At 50.4% G+C, this 26,016-nt stretch overlaps 1 protein-coding gene across 1 annotated transcript in view; it reads left to right on the forward strand.

The window, feature by feature from the left end:
- The window catches only part of PITPNM2 (phosphatidylinositol transfer protein membrane associated 2), a 112,387-nt gene that overhangs the window by 54,882 nt on the left and 31,489 nt on the right, over positions 1 to 26,016 (forward strand). The window contains 1 exon segment of the mRNA XM_046639011.1: positions 18,239 to 18,411. Within this exon segment, the coding sequence (XP_046494967.1) occupies positions 18,334 to 18,411 (78 nt within the window). The 5' untranslated portion in view covers positions 18,239 to 18,333.

The raw sequence follows: 26,016 nt of genomic DNA on the forward strand, positions 1-26,016 counted from the left end.
GTGACAGAAGGAAGGCAGTGTGCTGTGGTGGGTAGAGCAAAATTTTTAAAGCCAGGCCAGACTGAAAGAAAACATAGAGATTGTAAGGTCCAAGCTGCCCAGAGAGGGTACAACTTGATGGAAAGAGTGTGGTTTGAATTGTGTCCTCCTAAAAGATATGTCAAAGTCCTGACCCCTGGGACCTGTAAGTATGACCTTATCTGGAAATAGTCTTTGCAGACGTGATCACGTTAAGATATGGTCTTGCTGGAGTAGGCAGGCCCTTAGTCCAGTGACTGGTGTCCTTATAAGAGCGCCATGTGAAGACACAGAGACCCAGCGCCACACAGGGAGACGACCACGTGACAACAGAGGCAGAGATTAGAATGATGCAGCTGCAAGCCAAGGAGCACTGAGGATGGCCAGCAACTTCCAGAAGCTGAGAGAGAGGCAAGGAACAAGGAACCAGCCCTCCTGACACCTGAATTTCAGACTTCTGGCCTCCAGAACTGTGAGGGCATAGACTTTTGTTGTTTAAAGCCACCAGTTTGTGGCTTTGGGACAGCACCCCAGGAAACAAACACCCTTTCTGTCTGTCCTGGAGTAGGAAGAGAGCAGAAGCATGTGAAGGGTGAACCCAAACTTCCTGGCAGATCAGAACGACCTCCAGCTGGAAGTTCCAGGTGAGCTCGGGTGGGTAAGAACCCAGGCATTTGGTGAAGCAAATGTAAATCCTCTGAGGAAAATCAGACCCTTGTCCTAAGTCTCAAAGGATTTCTACAGGGGCCGGCCTGGTGGTGCAGCGGTTAAGTTTGCACATTCTGCTTCTTGGGGGCCTGGGGTTTGCCAGTTTGGATCCCAGGTGTGGACATGGCACCACTTGGCAAAAAGCCATGCTGTGGTAGGCATCCCACATATAAAGTAGAGGAAGATGGGCATGGATGTTAGCTTAGGGCCAGTCTTCCTCAGCAAAAAGAGGAGGATTGGCAGTAGTTAGCTCAGGGCTGATCTTCCTCAAAAAAAAAAAAAAAACCGAAGCAAAACAAAAAAGATTTCTACAGATAACCTCCACAGAAAATGAGCAGCTCATAGTCAAAAATAACCGAGCACGATAGTGAGGAGCCACTGTGAGCCAGCCAGAGCCAGCACCACTAATTTACAGCAGAGACAGACCCTCAGGACTTCAGATACAGCAGTGTTTACACACAGTGGATGAAATAACTATGCATTCAAATAAATAAAAGACATCATTGAACATGTGTGCAGGAAATAGAAAAGTGTAAAAAATGATCAGATTGGAAAAAGAACCAAACAGAACTTGAATAAGAGAGTAGTCATAAGTGAAGAAAAGGATTAGCACCTGGAAGCCAGATGTGAAGAAATCACCCAAATGCAACATTGGAAAGAAGAGGAAGCTGAAGGGAAGATGAAACACATGCAGAAGGAGAGGGCCTAACACTCATCTAATCAGAGGTTAGAAAGAGAAGAGAAAAATAAGCCAGGGGCCACGTTTGAAGAGAGAATCGCTGAGAGTTTTCCAGAATTGATGAAAGAGGCGGAAATGGAGACTAGTTTGGAGAGAAGGTTGAGAATGCTGGAGAAATAAATGAAATTCAGCTCATAAACGATGGCTAGTTCTTCTCTCAAGTCCTGAGCTTAGAGCTAGATTCCAGCCCAGCCCCCAGAATGACTCAGAGACACCAAACCCTTCACCTTGACTCCCTTTCAACCTTGGTCAGTTCCTCCTACCCACAGGTTACGGATGGGCAGTTCCTGAGAACTGAGGGGTCTTCATTCTAGGACAAGGTGGAGAGCACCTTGAGACTATTGAGAACATTGCCCCAAATCAAGCAGAACCCTTTCCCTACACTACTCATCTCAAGGCAGTGCCGATCTTATTGTAGTCCATGAGAATGTTACTGCTTGGTGTTGGGCAGTGCACAGACTGTGCAGCTGAACTGGGCAGCCCAGCGACCTCTGATGCCTTCTATTCCCAAGTTATGGGCCCATAGAGCTTTCCAAATTTGACCAGTGGTGTTTTTCCTTTGTGTTTTCCTTCCTCCCTCTCTCCCTCCCCAGAGAGGGATGGCATCCATCATTGGTGGGAGGATTTTATGGGGTGATAAAGGGAAGCTAATAACTCTGTAAAGTAGGACCAGTTACCTGGGAAACTTTCCAAGCATGTCATGTTCCCTGGCAGCCTTGGGAGGCCTGGCTGTAAGGCCACACCACTCAGTGAGATGGAGCTAGGCCTGGGCAAAATTGTACAGACATGTGAATTCGTGTGTGCACACCTACCCCTGGGGACACTGGCTGGGCCTCTGGGTCCAGGATCCAGCCCGGCCTGCTCACTCCCTTCTGAGTTGAGCATTTAGACCCAGTTGCTGGTGGCCTGAGGCACCTGAGCCTTGCTTACCTGGGGGCGCAGTAGACCAAGCCCCGATCCATCGCAGGCAGGACATGTGGATCCTGGTGCCCTTCTGCCCTTGACTCACTGTGGGGCCTTTCCAAATGGCTCAGCCCCCCTGGGTTTTTGTCTTCCTGCCTTGCCCTGGCTGCTTCTGAGCATTGACTTTGAGTGTGGTAAACTGTGAGGCACTGTGCACATCTGAGAGCAGGTGGCAGCCACTCTCGGGTCATTTGGGCCACCTGGCACTGGTGTATCTCATTCAGGGCCACACTCATCTCCCAAACCTAACCCACAGGAAGGGCCTGAGAAGGCCAGACGCCCCCCACACCCTGCCATGGCTAACAGCATCCGACCTTCTGTCTGCCTGCCTGTCTGAGCTTTGTGCCCCTGCATGCACTCCTGGGGGGAGGCAAGTCTGGCTCCATGAACAGTCTGAGTCATAGACGCTGTCAAGAAACCGGGTTTGTTACTCCAGGGACGTGGCAGGGAGAGTGCGCTATTCTTGGAGAATCTTGTGGATGCTCTGAGGAGCAGCTAACAGAGCATTTATAATTAGCACTTTGGCTGCTTAGTGGCATTATCTGCCTGTAGAGGGGTTTCAGGAACATGTGCCAAGCAAGCCTTTCTGAATACCTACTCAGTGCCAGGCCCCTGCCCCCTAGCACGTGCTGAGAATGCAAAGACAAATCAGACACATTTGCTCTCATTTCCTATGCCCGGGCCCTCTTCTTGCCACAAGCAAGACAGGCGAGGTGTCTGGCCTGGGGTTACCCACGCTGTGGGGAAGGGAGGCAGTATGAGTAAATCGGATCACTCCAGAGCGTGGTGAGCCAGAGGCTCGAGCAGGGCAGGAGGGGGCTCCTCCTCCACAGGGTCGGGCAGCAGCCCAGAATCAGGAACTAGCCTGGCAGATTCCAAGCAGAGGAGGCAGCCCGGGTGGCTGGAGCACTGCAAGACAGGCAGGCTGGCAGGGGCCGGGGGTCAGAATTTCCTTCCTTTTGAAGGCTGAGTAATATTCCTCGTCAGGTCTTTCATGACTCATGTCTTCCCCAGTAGCCAGGAGAGTCCCTGAGGGCTCTATCTTGGTCCCCTCGACTCCCAGCAGCCAGCACAGAGTCTGACTTCTGGCTTAGTCAACACTGCTGGATGCTTGAAGTTCAGAGGGGCCCCAGCATAAGATTTCTTGCTGAGAGGGGAGGATGGAGGGGTTTGTTGAGACTAGAGTTTAAGGATCTTATTTGCTAGGTTACAGAGTGGAGATTTTAACTTCCAGGCAAACTTTCCTACTCTTATAAGCCACCACGGGAATTTGTTAAAAATACGTATTCCCAGGTCCCTCCCTTGGCAATGCAGCAGATTTGAGCTGGAACCAAGAAGTCTATATTTTGAAAGAAATATTGACCTTTATTTCCCAGATCAGTCAAAAACATTAAAATAGGGGGCCGGCCCAGCAGTGCAGCAGTTAAATTTGCACGTTCTGCTTTGGCAGCCCGGGGTCCACCGGTTCAGATCCTGGGTATGGACATGGCACCGCTTGTCAAGCCATGCTGTGGTAGGCGTCCCACATATAAAGTAGAGGAAGATGGGCACGGATGTTAGCTCAGGGCCAGTCTTCCTCAGCAAAAAGAGGAGGATTGGAAGCAGATGTTAGCTCAGGGCTAATCTTCCTCAAAAAAATAAATAAAACCTTAAAATAAAATCCAGTGATTGTTCCTAGATGGAGTTTATGGGGTACTGTCCCTCAGCTCCACCGAGGTTTGCAGTCACTATAATCCGAAGGAAAAAACCAAAAATTATTTCTCTAAATCACACGTCTTTGTAAAAAAATTAAAACTGTCCTGTTCTCTCCCATTATATCCGGATTCGGATTCAGCCACCATTAATCCATCAATAAATGTCTCTAGCCTTGAATATACCACTTAAAGTTTTGATTCCTTCCAAAAATGGGGCACACTTGCCTTTTCCACCTGGGAGGATTGATCTGAGAAAGCAAGCATGCAAAGCTAAGAACACTTGTAAGCCATAAGATACTATTGTTCATGCTAGGGGTATGTATTTCTATAAACTGATATAAATTTAGACAACAGTTGTTCGATTCTTAAGCTATTTCTATCCTGGCTGCACAGAAGGATAACCCTGAGTCCGCCACTGACTGAGTGACAAGGGGACGAGGTACCTTATAATGACACTGAGCCATGGCATCCTACCTGTAAAAATGGGTGTGCTAGCCATGCAGTCGAATATTATTCAGCCGCAAAAAGGAAGCAGGTACTGACACATGCTACAGCATGGACAAACCTTGAATACATGATGCTGAGTGAAAGAAGCCAGATACAAAAGGCCACACATTGCTTGATTCCATTTAAATAAAATATCAAGAATAGGCAAATCCATAGAGACAGGTGGAAGATTAATGCATGCCGGGGGTGGGGGTAGGGGGATGGAGATTGAGTGCTAATGGGTACGGCGTTTCCTTTTGGAGTGAGGAAATGTTCCTGGAATTAGATAGTGGTGATGGTTGCACAACTCTGTAAATCTACTAAAAACCACTGAATTGTATACTTTAAGAGGGTGAATTGTATGGTATGTGAATTATATTTCAATAAAACAAGTAGATAAATGGGGGTAATAGATCTAACTCATGGCCGTCGTGAGGATTAAGTAACTCATAACTTGTTCGTGTAGCCTGAGAGTATAAAATGACTGAAGGGCTTTCTAAGCCAGGGAACCAAGAGAAAGTCTGGTGATGCTCATGGCTAGGTGTAGGGCGTGACGAGCCCCTGGTAGGGCCTTCAGGAGAGTCAGAACTGGGCGCACTGTATGTTTTCTCTTGCATCCACATGGTGTGTACGAAGAACTGGGTGCGGGGAGAGGGTGGGGCTAAGGCTCTGAGCCTTCAGTTGCTCCAGAATCTGGATCTTTAAAGAGCACTGCAGTTGGCTACTGGATCCATCAAGCTTGGGAAACACGGTTTTAGGCACTATGGGGACCTGTGGGCAGTTTCTTGAAGCTAAAGGGCTTTGTTGCTTCCCTGGGCCTGCACCCCATTGAGCTGTAGCTATTGCAGAAGGAGCAGTGAGGGCTCAGAGCTCGGGGCACCACGAGTAGGGTAGGCTGAAGGGGCAGGGACACCGGCTCCTAAAACGCCAACGTGGGGTTTGGTTTGGGCCCCTCTGGACTGGGTCAGCCCCTCAGGGCTACTTGCAGCCTGCACAACACCAGCTGCTTTTTTGGAACAAGGAAAAAAATCATAATTTGCAGCTGATGGCTGTTAGGCTCGGAACAAACTGGAATCCGCACGTAGTGGGCTCCGAGCAGACGTTTGTGTGAGTGTATTGGCCCAGGAGAACCTTGTCCAGCCAGGAATCTGTTCAAGAGCTGTGCTGCCTGCCTACGGTCCATACACACTCCGTCACTGTGTGTTAAATGCAGGAATTAACCAAGGGCTGGAGATGCTGAGGGCTGAGAATTGGCCACTGGCTTAGCCCTGCGGGCGTCACTGATGGCCTTGACCAGTGTAGTTTCAGTGGAGTGGTGGGGTAAAGTGGTTTGAAAAGAGATTGGGAGGTGAGAAAGTGGACCACAAATATACCTAACTCTTACGAGGGTTTTTACAATAAAGAGAGAAGGAAGTGGAGTTAAGAGAGCTGTGGGGTTCTTGTAAATGTGGGAGCTATTACTTGCATGTTTCCATGCTGATGGGGTGGGGGCTCCAATAGAGAGGCGAAAACTGATGGGGGGCAGTTAACTGCGAGAGAAGGTTCTCCAGTGACAAGAGTGGGACCCAGTGCACGAGAGGCAGCAGGTCGGCCTCCAGTGGGAACCAGAGACGTTCCTCCGTTGTCCCAGGAGCTGCAGGTGCAGGCAGGTTAGTGGATTTGATGGTGGGAATTTGAGGAAATAAGAAAGATCAGGAGAAGGTGTGTAACAGCCAATGGAAAGTGCAGGAATGGAGTCCGTGTGGCAGGATCGCTGGGGGCTGGGACCCCGAGGTGTCCAGGCAAAACCTGGAGCCTGGGCTGGCCTGAGAAGTGAGCACTCAGCACTGTTGGCTGCAATTGTCACCATATTTACATTATCATTATCACATCCTCGTTATCATAACAAGGGGTCATCAGCTTTGGTGAAAATCCCAGCCCTGCCTCTTATTCACTGGGGTGCCCTAAAGCTTCAGTTTCTCTATGGGGTAACGAGCAGAGGTGCTTTGGGGCCCGGCCTGCGGCAGAGCCAACACTGCCAACGAGCCCAGCCCCATGCTGGATGGAGCTTAAACAGAGCCCTTCTGCCTGGAGGTGCTCCTGCCTCCAAGCATCTGGGGGGGGGGGGGGGGGGGGTGGTGGTGGTGGGTTCTCCCTCCCTCTGCCCCGGTAGCTGGGGGGCATTCTCCCCTAAAGGCGTGCTTGTTTCTGAGGCCAGCATGCTCCTGGAATGCCCAGACGCAGGACCTTAGGTGAGCGGACTCGTGCACTACTGACAGGAGAAGGATCTGGGTGCTGCTGCTGCTGAAGTAGCAGCGCCACGGGGAGGTGACCAGGAACGGGAAACGGGGGCCCCTGAGCAAACCCTTGCAACCACTGCGTGAGCCTCAGCTGGGAACCAGATTGTCTGTGGAGGTCTCTCTGGGTTTGCGTTTCCATTGTCATATCTGAGCATCCAGTGGCATTCTGTTTGAATGAGCCAGCTTTATTTGAGCTATACTCAGTGCTGGCTGTGGGGAGCACCTCTCAGAGGCCATCATGGCGATGTTCCCTGGGGCAGAGACCAGCAGGGTCCCCAAATGGACCTGGCCCCTCGTGCTCATCTTGCAAGATCTGGGTCTCAGTTTTCATTTCCTCCCATACAGATCTCCTCTCCCCTTTTCCGTACAAGTGAGGTTGCAGCTGGCAGGCCCAGCAAGGAAGTAGGAGATGTAAAATCGGGGTACCAATTGCCCTTGGCTTGCGGCTGTCCTTGAGCAGGGTGCCAGCCCTCTCTGGGCCTGCCCTGCTGTCTGCACCATGGCGATAAAAAGCCCTCCCCGCTGAGCCCCTTGGCTGCTGCTTGGGTTGGGGTGTTACAGATGAAATGTTCCAAAATCCTCAAGCATTTTTCAAGGTCCCCCCCAACCCCCACCACACATCCCCAGCCCTGCAGAGCACTGCACACTCTGTGGTGCCCCCACGTGGCCACTGTCTCGTGGGGTCTGATGACAGAGTCCCGCAGTGACTTGGCAGTCATCCCCAGCTTGGCACTCTGGGCATACAACGATGAGATTTATGGCCTTCCCTGGGATGTCGGTGACTGCAGGGGTGCCCGGGGCTTTGGTGCTCCCTGGGGCCCCCCTTCAATGCTCAGGCCAGGGGCATGGAGAGAGGCTTGGTCCTCTCTCAAAGGGGTCTGCGACAGTGGGGGAAGGCTGTGTCCTCCAGCTCTTGACACCTGTGAGATCCAAGCGTCAGTCTCCTCATTTATAAAGTGATGGTTGGACTGGAGTAGAGGTCCTCTACTGTTTCTTCCAAAGAAATCTGGTGAAAGTCCAGTGTCTAACAGATATAGATGAAACTACTCCAGCAGCTAGGATTGGACGCCCCAGCCAGCTCCTTCCAGCTCAGACTTTTCTGGGGGATGTGCTGGTTCCTGCTTTTACCCCCAGGGGACAGAGAGGCAGCTGATTGGTGCTCACTTCATCTACAAGCTCCCTCACCCTACCCTAGGCCAGAGCTGGTCCCTGGGGCACAAAGAACTGCCCCCTTCCTCTCCACCCCCTCCCGTGGCCCTATCGCCCCCTCCCATTCATCTGGAGCCTGCCTTCCCTAGATAGAGATGGTAGGGGGAGAGTATGGGGGAGAGCTGCCCACATGGGGGCAGGTGAAGTTCTTTTAATGTTACCTACTTTGGCCCCTACTGGGGGTCCCCAGGTTTGGGAAGCAGAGAGTAGGAGAGGAAGCTTTCCTAGAGACAGACCCAAGGGAATCAGAAGGGATGTTCCAGACACACCAGAGTCCTTGAGTCCCAGGGCCCCAGAAACTGCTCGCAGCACCCCTGTCCCCGCCAGCCACCCTCCCCACTGTTGCAAACGTCTAAGCCAGCTCTGCTGGCCTGGCTTGGAGTAGCTTCCAGACCTAATGGCCAGAATGCAGCTGAATTGCCGTTGGACAGATTCCATCCTCTGTAGTCTCTGCACAGCCTCACTCCTAAATTCCATCTGTGACGTCAACCCCCAGCTAATCGTGGAAAAACAGATTAGGTTCTGTAAACTCAATTCTCTTGCTTCCCCTCCCGGTCAGGGTGTCTCGCCAGGGCCTCTGCTAGAGGAGTTGTCTTGCATTCCTACCTGCTCTGTCTGCCCACCCTTCTGAGCCAAACCCTAATAACCCACCAGTCTTCACCGCAGGCTGTCGAGCCTGGCCCCCTCTGCCCTTTGAGCCGAAGCTGTTTCTGTCACTTGGCAACGGCTTTCTACTCCTAGAAGGTCCCTGAGATCTCTAGGCTCCCAGCCGGGGAGGCCCCAGCAGGCACCCTCCCCTCGATTTCTCGGGTGGAATCAGGTGTTCACTGTCACCTACAAGCCCTCTTCTCTGTCTTCCCCATGTGGGTTCTGGAGGGACAGGCTGCCTGAAGCAGAGTAGGGTGACATCCCTTCGCCATCTGCTGTGGCCAGAGCCTTGGTCTGCACCTTATCCAAGGCAGGTCTCACCCCCCCGCACCCCCCCCGCGGTGGCCTTCCTGATGTCCATGCCAAGTGGCCCCCACTCTGACATTGTCTGGCCCTGCTTTTTCCTCAAAGGCACTGTGACATGGGGACTGGGGGTCCTTTGTAGGGTCGTGAATACAGGGGTTCTGAAAACCCATGGCTTTTCTAGAGACCAGGGGCCAAGTGCCATGTTTGAGGCCCACTGGAGGGTCCGTCCTGTCCTCCCGGGCGAGGGCCTGGGTGGATGTGCATGTGGGTGGGTTTCATGCGCGGTGGTTGCCCAGGCTCCTAGCCTGGCTTCCCTCGCTGAAGGGCCTCTCGAGACTTGTGTTTTTCTTTCTTCCCTCTCGCTGTGCCAGGCCCTGAAAGCTGCCCTGTGGAAAGCAGTAAAATATAATTCTGTCTAACCCATCACGACTCCAGCGGGACCAGAGATGAAATGTGTGTCTGACCAGGCAGCCAGTGTGGGTGTAATGAGATTGTCTGAGGGTTCAGCTGCTGGGGGAGGGGGGCTCAGGGGACAGGCAGACACACAAGTCATACTGCCTTCTCTCATTGTGGGACTGGAGTCTGCTGTCCCCCTTGCCTCGGGCTCATCCAGAATAAAGCAAGGGGGACCCTGTCATGCCCCCACAGGTCCACATTCTGGCTGCAGAGCCAGCCAGGACCTGCCAAGGGGCCATTTGTCCTTTGGACACCGTGCCCTGGGCACTGGGCTGTCTTTCTTTCCCCCATGGCAGTGGGTTTCGTGTCTGCACCTGGGGTAGGCAGCCCAGCCAGGAAGCCCACAGGCCCCATTCCCCAGGCACCTGCCTTCCAGACCCCGCGCAGTGCAGTGGCACCTCCTAATTGCTAGCTGAGTGCTGGATGGAACTGGACTAAGCATTTTATGTGAATTATCTTATTTAATCCACAAGACAGCCCAACGTTGTCGGTGCTGTTCTCACCCCTATTTTGTAGAAGATAAAATGGAAGATCAAAGAGATTAAGCTATTTGCCCACAGTCACAGCTGGGAGGTAGTGGAAGGTCTGGCTGACTCAAAACCTGTAATTTTAACAACTACACTGCTGGTCCTTCTCTAGCTGGTTATACACATACTGTTCAAACTCTGCTGCTGCTGCCTTGTGAAAAGTTGAGTAACATAGAAAAGGGCAAGTAAAAGTTGCCCAAAATTCCATCAATCTGAGATAACCCTCACCAGCAGCATCCAGTGAACGTTATTGCAGACTCTTTATACAAACAGACAGGTACAATCAGAGTAGTAATAACTTTTTAAAAAAATGAATCATACTTTACATGCATTTTTAAAATATCAAATTTAATTTTACTTGAATTTAACCGAAGATGTCACCTATTTGCATGTATTTAAAATGAAACAGAAGGGAATTGCTAAATTTCAAAAAAACATTTCTTTAACTTAAGTGACAATAGTTCTTAAAGTTAAGGGGGGAAAAGAGAAAAACTTTTTTAACAGCTTTATGGAGATGTAATTCCTATACCATACAATTCACTCATTTAAAGTGTACAATTCAATGGGTTTTGGTATGTTACATTAATTTTTTAAAGTTGTGGTAAATATATATGATATAAAATTTGCCATTTTAACCATTTTTAAGTGTACAATTCCATGGCATTAGTTCCTTTACAGTGTTGTGCACCTGTCAGCACTACAATTTCCAAAATATTTTCATCTTCCGAATAGAAACTCTGTACCCATTAAACAGTGACTCCCCATTCCCCTGTCTCTCTAGCCCCTCATAACCTCTAATCTGCTTTCCAAGAGAAAAACTTTTAGAAGTTTGGAGTGATTAATTTTTTTAATTAATAAACTTTATTTTTTAGAGCAGTTTTAAGTTCACAGTGAGATCAAGAGAATGGTACAGAGATTTTCCATGTACTCCCTGCCCCCACACATGCCCAGCCTCCCCCATTATCAACATCCCCCACCAGATGGTACTTTAGTTACAACTGACGAACCTCCATGGACACATCCTTATCACCCAAGGTCTGTAGTGTGCATTAGGGTTCACTCTTGGTCTTGTACACTCTATGGGCTTTGATAAACCTGTAATGACATGTATCCACCATTGTAGTATCATACAGAATAGTTTCACTGCCCTGAAAATTCCTGTGCTCTTACTATTCATTCCTCATTAATTTTTTAACCTACATAATGAACCAAAGAAATTATCATCCACCTCTGTTCTTCCACTCACAATTTTTGTTAGTTACGTTATTTGTGTACATTGTCAAGGTTTTCTGTATTCTATTCAATAACCATAATTGCCCCAATTTCAAAAATATTAATTCAGTATTCACCAGGATTTCTCCGTTGATGAACTTATTTTGATTTATCTTTTGGTTGGTTGGATTTCAGCATCAGGTAATTTTTTTAAAGACATTATGAATGTCTAAACCCTTAAATTCATGTTTCAGAAGGTCTATTAACTTTACACTCAAAGGATAGTTTTGCTAGGTAAAAAATCCTGGTTCATAATTTCTTTCTCTTAGAACTCTGTAGACATTGCTCCACTTTCTGAAATTGTGTTGCTGTGGGGGACCCTGATTCTCCTCAACCCTTTGCCCTGTGCCCCTTAGTTATGTGATTCTTTTTTTGTCCTTTAAGCTCAGTAACTTTTTTAGGATGTCTCAGTGTTCATTACATCATCAAGTTTTCCTGGGCCACAGAATGACAGTTAATCTGCAGGGTCAAGTCTTCTTTATTTCAGAGGATTTTTCTATTACAATCATGCACCCCATAGCAACCTTTAGGTCAATGATGGACTGCATATACAATGTCAGTCCCATAAGATTAGTACTGTATGGCCTAGGTTGTAGTAGGCTATACCATCTAGGTTTGTGTAAGTAAATCTATGATGTTCACACAACGATGAATTTGCCTAATGACCCATTTCTCAGAATGTATCCCTGTCATTAAGCAACACATGACTGTATATGTTTGAATATTCTTTCCCCCTGTTCTATTATTCTGTTTTCAAGAATCACAGCCATTATGTATAGGTTGGATTTCGTTTTGCCTTCTGTATCTATCATTCTGTCTTATTAGTCTTTTCCGTTTAATCTTGTGTGCTTTCCTCAAGGCCGCCCACCACGTCTAGTTGTTCACACTGTGCTTTGTCTATTTTTTCATTGCTTATAATATGGCTTTTAAAAAAGATCTATGATGTATTTATTTTTCTTTCTCATTTTTCCCCTGAGCTCTGCTAACTCACCTCTCAGCTTTTATCTCTTTTTGTTGTCAAATAATTCTTTTTTAACGTCTGTGTCTCCTTTCTTCCACCTCTCTGCCCCCACCAGTTTTTAAGAGATTACATCTGTAGCTCCTCTGAGTCTGTGGAGAACTCCTTTTCTAAAGTCTTCCTCTGTTTCTCCAGATGATTCCTCTTGTGATCTCTCTTCTTCATTTGCCCCCCACTCTTAATGCGTGGGACCCACGTGGGTTCCTTTCTAATTATTCTTCTTTACCTGCTTTCTCAATAGCAGTGTGTGAAAAATGTGGGGAGTGATCTGGTGCAGTCTGAAGCTGCCTTTTGGGCTGATTTATTGTCTGGAAGATTCTCTTCCGAGAGCTGTTACGTATCCTGCGCCCAGGGATTCCATCTCCCTCGGGTTTCAGGGTTCCTGCGGTCATCGTGGCTCACAGCAAAGCTCTTGAGCTCTTTGACTCTCTGTATTAGCACCAGGGCCTCACTGCCCCTTCTCCTTCCCGAGCCCCACTTCACTCCTGGCATCTCCCTTCCCTGGAAAACTAGGTTCTGTCATAGAAATGGCATGTTGGCGTGAGTTTCCCATCAGCTCTCACTCTTCTTCCATTCCACAATGTAAAATCACATCTCTGCATGTACTCAGTTGTTCACAGCCCCAAACTGGAAATTACCCAAATGCCCATCAACAGTGGAAAGGCTAAGTCGATCATGGTACATTCACCCAGTGAAATACTAGACAGCAATGAGAATGAGTAGTCCTCAACTATGTGCCGCACCCTGGACGGATCAACAACTGTGAGCGTGATGTTGGTCAAGAGGAGCCAGGATCGCAAGAGCGTGTGCACTGTGATTCCACGTGAGAGGCTCGTTCTGTAGCTCACGGATAGTGGATATTGGCAGTTCATGGGCTTCAAGTACAGAAGACGCAAAAGGCAGGGCAGCGCTTGTCCATGGCTGGGGACTTGTGACTAGAAGGGGGCACAAGGGGGGCTTCTGGAGTTGTTAATTTTCTGTTTCTGGATCTGGATGCTGGTCCAATGGGTGTGGTCAGTTTGTGAAAATATATCTAGACTTATGATATGTGCACTTTTTTGTATGTTTGTAATACTTCAATAAAAAGTGGGGGGGGAAAAACCAGGAAGATGCCTGTCCTCTCCTGGGGGCATCCACCGCCCTAGATCTCATCATGCTAGTGGGAAGACTGTGGCCTTCCTCACCTTCCAGGAGGTGATACTTATTTGGGGTCCAAGGTGGCTCATGTTAGCTCTCAACGTGCTCCCTCCTCCCAGCTCAGACTTCGTGGCCTCCGGCTAGTGTCCCTCATGGATGAAGGTTTGAAGATATAGCCATTCCCTCATATCATCAGCGGTGGTGAATTCTCCCCTTTAGTAGTTTCAAGTTGTTTTGGAGGGAGGAAGCTAGAATGGAAATGCTCCGACTCCACTATCTTCAACAGGAAGTCAGGGTAGATTTCTGAACCGACTACTGTAGGGGTCACTAGAAAGAAACAGGCCTGACTTTCTTTCTTAACTAAATAAAATGCTAGTACTTGACAGACGAGAGGCTGTCGGCCTTGAAGGACAGCACCCAAAGTGGCCAGCGCTCAGCGATCACCCTTGTCCGTCCCCAAGTTCTGCAGGACTGGCCTGAGGGGAGCAGAGCTCTGAAGGCTTCCCAGAGGGGTGCCCTGGTGGCGGGGGTGGCCGCATGCCTTCCATGGGGGCTGCTTAGATGATGACATTTGCTTCTGTGTGGAAGTGCTGGTTGTGAAACTTATGCTTTATAGTCACGCCTTGTCTGGGGAGTGCGTCTTTTCTCCCCCGAGAGACAAAACCCTCCTGGAAGCAAGTGACCATCTCTTGTCAGCCTGCTCCTGTCCCACCCCTAACACTGAACTCCATGGGCATGTGGGTGGGCTGTCACGCTGGGCTGCAGGGAATGGCCTCATCTCAGCCTTGAGCATGTCTTGCCCTGTGGCCAGTGGCTGCAGGGTGACCTCAGTGTTTCCACCCCAGCCCCAGCCCCTCAGGGCATAGCATCGTGATGCTGGGGGCATACCAGTGGGAGGTCACTCCAATGGCTCTGGACATTCCTGCCTCAGGGCCTTTGCTCATGCTATTCATTCTCCTGGAGCATGTCCTTCTAATTAGTGAGCAGGATCTCACTAATCCTGAAACAGCCTGCTCACGTCATTTGAAAGTTCCACCTTCCATGAAGCATTTCTCCAGTCCCCTCTGGCCTGAGTGATGGACACCACTCCTGGCAGGTGCACTTTTATCATCTCTGTGATACTCATGGTAACTCTGGACAGCAGGTGGTGGTATCCCCATTTTATACATGGAGAGACTGAGGCTCAGCAGGCACAGAAACTTGTCCTGAGGGGGTCACATGGCTAGTAAAGGCCTTGTCAGGCTTTCAACTCGCATCCCGAAGAGAGGCTGCACCTGTGACCTCCTCTCCCGTTTGTGTCGCTCTTAGAGCCCTGATTCCTCTCTCCTATTTAATTAGCCACCTGTGCACTTACCGGTAACTATACAGAACGCTTTATTTTGTTCTTCTAGTTGTGGAAGGAAGTTCCGTCCTAGTTGTGTACCTACCTCTGTACCTCTCTAGCTCCTCATGGGCAGAAGCGCAGCCGCCTTCCTCTAACTCAGCCGCAGATGCAACTTCAGCCGAAGCATTCACGCCGTCTGGCAGTCTCCAGACCTCGGTCGGCCCTGAGCTTTGCCTGCCAGCCCAGCTCTCCTGGTGCTGGAGCTGCCGAAGGGCCTCTGGAACCTCTGGGGTTGTGTCCCCCCTCTGTCTCTGTGCCCTCTGCCTGCACATGGAGATGTGGACACCGCCTGCGTGATGACAGCTCACCGGGCAGCTGGTCTTTGGGAGGAGAAAGCTGAGACCTAAGGCGGAGGTGATGGTCACTCTGTACCTGTTCCAGACGTGTTCACAGAGCTCCGAAATCCCAGGATCAAGCCAGCGTCTGGGTGCTAGCTCCTGCTTTGGGAGCTCATCCCTGGCTTTAAAATGGGGGGAAGCTGGGGGTTGTCAGGAGGAGATGGGGCTTCTGAGGAATGTATGTAACCCAGCCCCATCCTGCCCCCTCCCCTGAGTGCCTGGCAACAGCGCCTGGTGGGCTGGAAGAAGCCCCTGGATGGACTTGGTTGGGCTTGTGTTTGGGGAGAGCGGGCAGGTCATTTACCATGAGCTGTTGAGACCCCAAAAGGGCAGATTGCTCAGACTTCTAGAGTTTCTCAAGAACGTTTAGAGATTGTGGCTAACCTCTGTTACTTAGATGAGGAAATGAGACTTGCCCAAGGGGTCTCTGGGTCATTGAATTTGTTCCCCCCAGCAGAAGGAGCACACAAACGATGTGGAAAAGCTTCAGAAACACGACCTTCATTGAATCTTAGTTTTCCCTTCCCTGTCTCCAGTCCTCATTTCATCCAGCTTCTCCCAAGCATGTGGTTCTCTCTCCTTTGAGTCCAGAGGTTCCCAAATCGAGTGCCTCCCCTACCCTCTGGCCAGTTGGAAGTCCATCCAGGTGTCAGCTTGGATGCCTTGCTGCCTCGGCTGAGCACAGGCTCTTGTTTCCTACCCTCTCCTGGAAGGAGGTGATGCTGTGGGGGCTCAAGGGGCATCACTCCTCTCTCCTGTGGCCTCAGCTTCCAGCCAGACTTGAGCATAGACCTGTGGGCCTTGGGGCAGGCAGGTCTCAGAGCCAAGTGGGGGCAGCCTACACCTTTGCTTTCTCCTCCTCCTGGACAATTTCAGCTTGGGCCCTGAATCCGCATGACCTCTCAGCTGTGGGCTGGACCCACCTACCTTGGAGGAAGGTTAGCAGTGATCTGTTTGCACTTGAGCATGGCCTTGGAGAGTTCAACCCCTCCCCTCTGTGGTAATCTCCTGGGTTCGGGGTTGATGGGGAAGAGCCAGGACCAGGAGGGGCAGTAATGACGAGCTTTACTAGGTGGTGCTCAGACAGGTTGCACCAGTGGGAGAGTCCCTCCTAGCAAGAGGCCTTCCAGATGCAGCGATGTGGGCCCACCACCCAGAGGGGACAGGGGCGTGGGACTAGGGGCTCACCTATCTAGGTGACGTCGTTCAGAAACATGATGGGGGGCCTCTAGGTCGCAGACCTCCCTCATTTGGAGTCTTTATGGCCCCGGGGTTAATGTTATCTGTGGCTAGCAGATGTTGGGTATATAAAGGAGATACTCTCTGACTGGCTAAAAAGATGTTTATCTGGACTGTATTTAAAGCAATTGGATGTGTGAGGATTTGAGTGTGGTGCTGGGGCTTTGAGCTAACAGTTCTTCCTGCTGTAAAGAAGTAAATAACATGGGGGTCATTTTAGGCTGATAACACAGGGACCATCTCTGGCCCATTTATATAATACCCCCAACCCTCTGTCTCTCTCCCTCCGTGGTTTATTAAAGAATTTCTTTCAGCCCTGTGTACTGATTATCCTGAGAGTTCTGGTATATACGCTTTGCCCAGTCTCATTAGAGATCCAGTAATGCGTTAGTGCCTGGAGATGCTCAGGCCTCATTCAGATGGTGCCCCAGGGAAGCTGCCTGCCTGGTCAGGCCGTCGCTCTTATCACTCAGCTGGTGCCCTGCCACCAGTCACTGTGAATCTTCACCGACTGCTGTCCCTGGTGTGGTCCTTCCAAAATGCTATCCTGATTCTGCCACTACCTATGTTGGAAACCTTCACTCAGCTTCCAGTTAATAGCATGTAATCTAAGGGTAACCAGATGCATTGACAGCAAAGCCCCCACCATCTAGGGCATGAATTATGATGGGTGACTTCATTTTCCAGATAACTGAGAGAATGTTTCCTTCAAGCATTAAGGTTTTTTAAAAATTTGATTGTTTTAGGTGCAAGTCTTCATCAAATATATTGTCATCTTAAATAGAACCTACTATGAGTGCTTTGCTTATTTTTTTAAATAGCTTTATTGAGATATAATTCACATGCTATACTAGCCACCCATTTATCGTATTTATCTCTTCTACCTCCAAGACCTAGCCCAAGGTTAGCGATAGAATAGGTGTCAATAAATAGTTGCATTGGGGGCCAGCCTGGTGACGCAACGGTTAAGTTTGCACATTCCGCTTCGGTGGCCCGGGGTTCACCGGTTCGGATTTCGGGTGCAGACATGGCACCACTTGGCAAGCCACGCTGTGGTAGGCGTCCCACATATAAAGTAGAGGAAGATGGGCACAGATGTTAGCTCAGGGCCAGTCTGTCTCAGCAAAAAAGAAGAAGATTGGCAGCAGATGTTAGCTCAGGGCTAATCTGCCTCAAAAAAATAGCTAACTAACTAAATAAATAAATAGTTGTGTTGGACTGAAGTGAAACCACGCTTAAGATCACCCCTTTTGGGTGACTCAGGACCTTCTGCCAGGAAGCAGCAATGCCATCTGTGTCTGGTGACACAAACAGAGCTGATGGCCCCGACACTGAAGGGTCCCAGACCACTGGTTTTTTAATTTCTCGCATCCGTTTTTCGCATAGTTTTGTTCATTCTGCCGTCTTTCCAACAGCCAGCCATCGTCACTTGCTGCCGTCCCAGCGCCTGGCTCCGGCTCCTCCAGAGGCCTGGGGACTGAAGCTGCAGCTTGTTAGAACTGCACGTAAAACAGGAGTGTGGTGCTCTCTGCTCTTCGGGATGCGGCACCCTCCCACTGCCCGGCCCCCACCTGTAGGATGGCAACCCTTTATTTCCCCGTGGTTGGTCAGAGCATACACATCTTCTACAAGATTGTTTAGCAAACAAGGAGAATGGAGGCTAGGGAGGTGAGAGAACTTGCACAAGGTCACACGGTGGGCCCATGGTGGAGTCGAGACAGAACTGTAGCCTCGGGTCTAGACCAGGCCTGAGCTGTGCTGTTATGGCCACCAGCCTCTACAGAAAGTGACTCTTCTGTCCCTTCTTTCCCTTTCAGGGGTCCTTGGTGAATTTTGTCATGGTTATTTAAGGACCCTCGCCTAGAAGTCCCAACGCGCAGTTCCCCATCGACGGGAAGGCTTGGACTCCAAGATGATCATAAAGGAATACCGGATTCCTCTGCCAATGACTGTGGAGGAGTACCGCATCGCCCAGCTGTACATGATACAGGTGGGTCATGGGGCCGGGGCGGTGGCACTGGGCGCACAGCAGCTCTCAACACCCACGTGTTGAGACACACACTGTGAGAGACAACACCCACGTGATAGACACAGCACCGTGTCTCCAGGTGGGCTCCTGGTAAACATCTGAGTTGCATGGAGTCCTGGCTTCCAAGCACGATGCCAGGCACACAGTGGCACGCTGTGGGTGTTAGCAGCTGGATTGTCTCGCCAGCACTGATGATACTAACGCTCCTTGCATTTAACACCTGTCATCGCACTGGTCCAGAAATGGTCCTCCTGTTCAGTCAGCTTGGGCCACCTTAACAGAATACCACAGACTTGGCGGCGTAACCAAAAGACCTTTGCTTATCACAGTTCTGGAGCCTGGAAGTCCGAGATCAAGGGGCTGGCTGATTTAGCTCCCCCATGAGGACCCTCTTTCTGGCTTGCACACGGCCACCTTCTCACTGTGTCTACAACATGGTGGAAGGGGTGCAGGAGCTCAGTGGCGTCTTTTCCTAAAAAAGCACTGATCCTGTCCTGAAGCCCCACTCTCATGATGTGATCACCTCCCAAAGGCCCCACCTCTAACACCATCACATAGCGGGTTAGGGCTTCAATGTGTGAATTTGGAGGGAAGCAAACATCCCGTCCATAACACCCCACTTGACAGACGGGAAGGTGCGAGGCCCAGAGAAGTTAAATGACTTGCCCAAGAGCATCGCGTCTCTCCCGACTCTCAGGTCCACACTTTCCTCACTACCCTAGGCTGCCTGGGAAACGGCAGCGTCAGCTTTGGGGCTGATTTACAGAGTCACGAATGAGTTTGAGGATGACAGATTCCTGTGACAAGCCTCCCTACTCAGTGCCTGACGAACCTGGAACACGGGATCAGGAGCCCTAGGATCTGGCTGTTTGTGGCCCAGACATGACCACAGCCCCCACTCACTGGGGTCCTGCTCTGTGGAAGTCCCCCTCCCAGCTTCCCTGCCAGCCTCTTGCTCATCCTTGGTGCCCCAGCCCTGTGCCCGGCCCGCAGCTTTCCTCTCAGTTGAGGGGCTGATTAGGAACCTGCTCTTGGCCTGGTTCTGGCTCCTCTGGGCATATGGATGCCTCGGTCCAGCCTCTGGCCGTGCAGCCCCCTGACGACAGCAGCGTCACACGCAGCCCTCAGGGCAGGGAGAGCCCAGCCAGCAGGGCCTCCACCTGCATCCCTGGGTTTGCTTGGTGCGCCCTTCAACCTGGGTCCAGGAAGTTAGGTATGAGCTCCCCACAGAGCCCGGGCCCCGAGCTCTCTTCTGGGTGGAGCTCGATGAAGCTTACTAGAGTTTAACCAGGCCCCAGCATGGGAAGCTTGACTGAGAAGAGAACAGAGGCAAACGCAGCCTCTCTGGGGGGCTGTTGGCTCCAAGCTGCTTCAGAAGCAGCACTCAATTCCCTCTTGAACCACTTATCCCGTAATTATTCCTAGAGAGCAGGGAGAGAGGAGAGACTTGCATCAGCCCCCCAGTCTGAGCACTCTGGAAATTGCTCAGCCTGCTCAGGGACCAGGCTGATCTGTCAAAGCCGCTGTTCGTCCTGCAGCTTCTTAATTCCCACCCAAGCCAGGGAGCCCAGACCATAGCAGGCCGCCTCTCAGCTCCGCCTCGCCTGCTAGGCTGGGTGGTGTTGAGATCCTGGGGGACTGACTTTCAGCTTTAGGATATTCATAGCTTTTTTGAGCATTTAATCTCCTCTGACTCTGGGCTCCTCAAAAACACCTGCCATCTTCACACCTTTTTTTTTTTTTTTTTTTACTGTGGTAACATTGGTTTTATAATACTATATAAATTTCAGGTGTGTGTCATTATATTTCGATTTCTGTGTAGATTACATCATGTTCACCACCCAAAGACTAATTTCAATCCATCACCTCACACAGGTGCCTAATCACCCCCTTTCACCCTCCTCCCTTCCCCCCTTCTCTGGTAACCACCAATCCAATCTCTGTCTCTATGTTTTTGTTTGTTGTTGCTGTTATCTTCTATTTATGAGTGAGATCATATGGTATTTGACTTTCTCCCTCTGACTTACTTCACTTACCATAATACCCTCAAGATCCATCGATGTTGTCACAAATGGCCAGATGTCATCGTTTCTTATGGCTGAGTAGTATTCCATTGTGTAAATATACCACATCTTCCTTATCTATTCGTCCCTTGATGGACACCTAGATTGCTTCCAAGTCTTGGCTATTGTGTATAATGCTGCATTGAACATAGGGGTGCATATATCTTTACGCATTCGTGTTTTCATGTTCTTTGGATAAGTACCCAGTAGTGGGGTAGCTCAATAGTATGGTAGTTCTAGTCTTAATTTTTGAGTAGTCTCCATAGTGTTTTCCACAATGGCTGCACCAGTTTGCACTCCCACCAGCAGTGTACAAGGATTCCCTTCTCTCCACATCCTCTCCAAAACTTGTTGTTTCCTGTCTTGTTAATTATAGCCATTCTGACGGGTATGAGGTGCTATCTCATTGTAGTTTTGATTTGCATTTCCCTGATAATTAGGGATGTTGATGTTGAACGTCTTTTCATGTGCCTGTTGGCCATCTGTATATCTTCTTTGGAGAAATGTCTGTTCAGATCTTTGGCCCATTTTGTAGTTGGGTTGTTAGTTTTTTGGTTGTTGAGATGTATGAGTTCTTTATATATTTTGGATATTAACCCCTTCTCAGATATATGGTTTGGTATGGGAGAAGAATATCTTCTCCCAATTGTTAGGTTGCCTTGTCGTTTTGTTGATGATTTCCTTTGCTGTGCAGAAGCTTTTTAGTTTGATGTAGTCCCATTTGTTTATTTTTTCTATTGTTTCCCTTGCCCGGTCAGACATGGTACTTGAAAATGTGCTGCTAAGACTGATGTTGAAGAGCATACTGCCTGTGTTTTGTCCTAGAAGCTTCATGGTTTCAGGTCTTACATTCAAGTCTTTAATCCATTTCGAGTTAATTTTTGTGTATGGTGTAAGATAATGGTCTACTCTCATTCCTTTGCATGTGGCTCTCCAGTTTTCCTAACACCATTTGTTGAAGAGACTTTCCTTTCTCCATTGTATGTTCTTGGCTCCCTTGTCGAAAATTGGCTGTCCATAGATGGGTGGGTTTATTTCTGGGCTCTCGATTCTGTTCCTTTGATCTGTGTGTCTGTTTTTGTGCCAGTACCATGCTGTTTGGATTATTATAGCTTTGTAATACATTTTGAAGTCAGGGAGCGTGATACCTCCAGCTTTGTTCTTTTTTCTCAGGATGCCTTTGGCTATTTGGGGTCTTTTGTTTCTCCATATAAAGTTTAGGATTCTTTGTTCTATTTCTGTGGACACTGTATTTGGAGCTTTGGTCAGGATTGCATTGAATCTGTAGATTGCTTTAGGAAGTATGGACATCTTAACTATGTTAGTTCTTCCAATCCAGGAGCATGGAATATCTTTCCATTTCTTTATATCTTCTATTTCTTTCAACAGTGTTTTATAGTTTTCAGTGTACAGGTCTTTCACCTATTCACCCCCCTTTTTGAGATTTTTTATTTTTAACATCTATCCTTATGCCTCCAATTAATGCAAAACACCTCATGGGCTTGTACATAATGCCTCCTGCAGGCCCAGGGCTGCTGGGCATGCTGGCTCCTCCGAGCCCCACCGGCATCTGCCTGCCCCTTGGGGCCAACCTCTCTGCTCCCACTGTGGCATTTGTCTTCCCTGCCTCTGGCCCCAGGTTTCTGGGGGCTCCATCCACCATGGGGGTGATGACAAGCGCATTATCTCCATTGTGTGACGTCTCACAGAGGTGAACATAGGTCAAAGCTCGCCAGCTGTACCTTCACATAAACACGGTTTGTCGCATGTCAGTCAGACCTCAATAAGGCTGTTAAAAAACTGAGTTATATTCACCAGACTTTTCTGTACCTGGTCTGGGCTGAGGACTAGGTACAGAGATGAATGAAAAATGGTTGCTGCTCTCCAGGGGCGCCTCGGGAAGATGGATGCCTACACAGCCCACTGAATGGAGCCTGGAGCAGCGATCCGGCAGCCAGGGAGCCAGATGTTCGCAGGGCTTTGGGCTAATGCTCCAGGAGTGCATCGCTCTGAACTGGGCTGTACGAGATGGATAGGCCTTTAAGGAAGCAGCTGCGTTTTTAGGGGGGAGAAGAGCAAGACCTTAGTTAATTTCCCACTAGTCCTGCTTACCAGCAGAGGTGGCAGCTCAGAAAGGGCCTGCCTCCTGAACTAGCTGCCTCCTCCCGAGGCTGTGAACAAGATGGGAATAGCTCACATGTCCAAGCGCCTTGCCAAAAAAACAAAGCTGGCCTGGTCAGGAGAGAGCCTTCTAACCCAGGAGGGGCCCAGCAAATGCTTGCCCCGGAGTGAGCCATCAGAGGTGGCGTGGCCAGGACCCTGGACAGCTCTGAAAACTGCTGCTTTCAGGGGTTTCTTGGTCTTTGCATCCTCTTCCCCTTCCCCTTCATCTGCCCCAGGGTTGCGGCAGAGCTGCTCCTCCACCCACCCACCCCAGGAGCCTCCTGTTTCTGAAGGGTCCTGGCGTCATTGGGTCTGAGCTTTCTCTGCACCAGGCCCGTGGTGACTCAGGCCCCTCCTCTGCAGTCCCCAGGCAGGGGGAGGAAGAGAGGGAGAAGGGAAGATTCCCCACCCAGCCTGTGTGGGCAAAGTAGGCTGAGTCACCAGTCAGGCCTCGCCCTGGGCACGCGTGCCCCTGGGGAGCTGGGCGTGTCTCTGCTGCCCGTCCACCATCTCCACGGGAGGCACCACAGCGCTGCTTACAGGAATGGTTGGCAGGGAAAGGGTGGCTCCTGGTGTGGGCAGAGAAGGTCAGCGCAATTCAGGATGAGCTTTCTCCTAAGTGGCATGACTGAGTGCCAGTCTGTGCCGGGGAGGCTCGCCCCATTTGGATCCATCACTGGAAGGGAGCCAGGCGTCCACCCTTTGGGATGCCAACTCCAAAGCTGAGGGAGAGGCCCAGACTTGGAACTAGCGACAGTTGGGAGCAGAATCCATTTATTCATTTGACCAATCTTTATTGAGCCCTACTGCGCAGATGTACTCAAGTGCTGTGTGAGGAGGACAGGCTGAGCCAGTCTGGGTCCCGGTGGCTCTGCCACTGCTAACTGGGGCCCTTGCAACCCTGAGCAGACCACTGTATCCATCTCCTGTGAGTGACTGTAGCCATTGCCCCCCAAGCGATGATGGCGGCCTGGGTGCCAAGAGGCTGACATAACATCACCTGCTTTAATCCTCACCGCACCTGTAGAGGTGGTGATATTTGTACCCATCTTACAGATGAGAGGTTGAGGCTCAGAGATGTCAAGGAACTTGCTCAAGGATACATAGCTGGCCCAGTGCAGCCAGGCTTTGTCTGCAGGCAGGGCTGGTCATCTCTTCCATGGTGTGTGGAGATGTCCTCATCCACCCAGCTCTTACCTTCTCTGATGTTGCAGCTGTTGAGGGTTGGAGTAGAGATGCCCCCACCCCGTCTGCCTCTAAAGCCTATGCCCTTCCCTAGCACAGCTCTACCCCCATGCTCGCCTCACATGCACACATCTGCACCTGGGGGACGGCCAGGCCGGGGTCAGTGTGGTCAGCCTTAGGAGTCAGCCACACACTGGGGAATGTGCTGGTTCCAGAAGGCTTCTGTGGCCAAGGGCTTGGCTTCATGGGGGGACACTGGGTGGGAGGCAGCGAGGGGCTCACCTGTCAGGCACGTCTGGGACAGCATGAGGGTGCTGTCTCTGTTTTCCCACAAGCAGGCTGAAGCTCACTCACCAGAGGTGATGGTGGGCGCTCGCCCAGCTGGTTGACTAGTGTCCCCCCAAAATTCATGTCCACCCAGAACCTCAGATTGTTACCTTATTTGGAAATAGGGTCTTTGCAGATGTAATCAGTTCAGAATCTTAGGATGAGATCATCCTGGACTTAGAGGCCCAAGTTGAATGACTATTGTCCCAGTAAGAAGAGGAGAGGACAGAGAGAGACAGAGGGAAGGTCATGTGATGCTGGAGGCAGAGATTGGAGTGGTACAGCCACAGACCAAGGAATGCCTGGGGCCAGTGGAAGCTGGAGGAGGCAGGAAGGATCCTCCCCTGGAACCTCCAGAGGGAGCTTCTGGGATGGGCACATTGCTCTCCCAGAGTGGGGCATCTGAGGCTGACTCAGGCCCCGCTCACCTGAGTGGGCATGGGACTTCTATGCAGCTCACTGAGGCCAGGTGGGAGGGACCCTCCCCACCCTAGCTCCCTCTCCAGACTTCCCTGTCCCTTCTCCACCCTTGGCTCCCTGGCTGGCTGGGCACCCCACCTCACCCTCAGAGACTGCACAGCCCTGGCCCCTCTGACCTGCTCATCCTCTTCTTGCCGAGCTGCCTGGCACCCCAGATGTATTAGTTTTCTGGGGCTGCCGTGACAAAGTCACAGAAATATCTTCTTTCACAGTTCTGGAGGCCAGCAGTCTGAAATCCAGGTGTCGGCAGGACCGTGCTCCCTCTGAGCGCTCTAGGGAGGATCCTGCCTTGCCTCTTCGACCTTCTGGTAGAGACTGGCTTCCTTGGCATCCTTGGCGTGTGGCTGCATCGCTGCAATCACTGCCTCCATCTTCACCTGGCCTTCTCTTCTGTGCATGTCTGTCTCTCTGTTTTCTCTTCTTATAAGGACCCAGGGCCCACTCTAATCCAGTATGACGTCTCCTTAACTAATGACATCAGCAAAGACCCTATTTCTAAATAAGGTCACATTCTGAGGTTCTAGGTGGATGTGAATTTTGGGGGGCCCTTCAACCCACTACACCAGGGCTTGGGCAGATATCTAGCCCCATGTCCACTTATAGTTTTAGAAACTGAGACGAGGGAGAAGTGACTTCTCCAGGAAGAGAGGGAGCTGGTCACAGAGTTGGGACTAGAATCCGCTGATTTGTTCAACATGTATCTATCAAGCCCTACCTTGTGCCACAGTGTTTTCCTGAAGGGGCTCCTGCTGTGGGCGAGCAGCCCCAGAATCCAGCAGGTCTCAGTTCCGGTCCCAGCTCAGCCATTTGGTAACCAAGTAACCTTGGACAAGTCCTTCCACCTCTCTTAGCCTCCACCTTTCCATCTGCAGATTGGGAATAGCAGCAGTGCTGCACCTGTCCCAGGGGTAGTGGCAGTAACTAAAGGAGAAAGAACGTGCAGAGCACATAGCACAACCGCCCATAAATGGAGCTCCTGTCAGAGGTGGGAGCTGAGAAAGCATCCAGGAGGAAGTGGTTGCTGTTTTCATCACGGAATTGCAGCCACGTTCCAGGAGCTCCTTTAAAGAGCAAGGGATGGTGCGCCCCTACTCTGACCCCATCTTTGACCGCAATCAGGGTCTTTTCTTTTTTTCTGAAGACTAGTCACTTTGGGCCATGGAGATATAGCACATCTTTATACCCCAGAGTGGGTCATGCCCCAGGGGTGAGGCAGTGCCATTGGGAGTACTTGTGTGCCTGTCTGTGTGTGTGTGCACGTGCACACCTGCTGTTCAGGAAGCTAACTGAAGATGGCCTTGGCAATGCCATCATGTTACCATGGAAACAGGTGCTGGGCTTAAAGTCA

This window comes from Equus quagga, chromosome 15, assembly GCF_021613505.1.
Source record: "Equus quagga isolate Etosha38 chromosome 15, UCLA_HA_Equagga_1.0, whole genome shotgun sequence".
Classification (NCBI taxonomy): domain Eukaryota; kingdom Metazoa; phylum Chordata; class Mammalia; order Perissodactyla; family Equidae; genus Equus; species Equus quagga.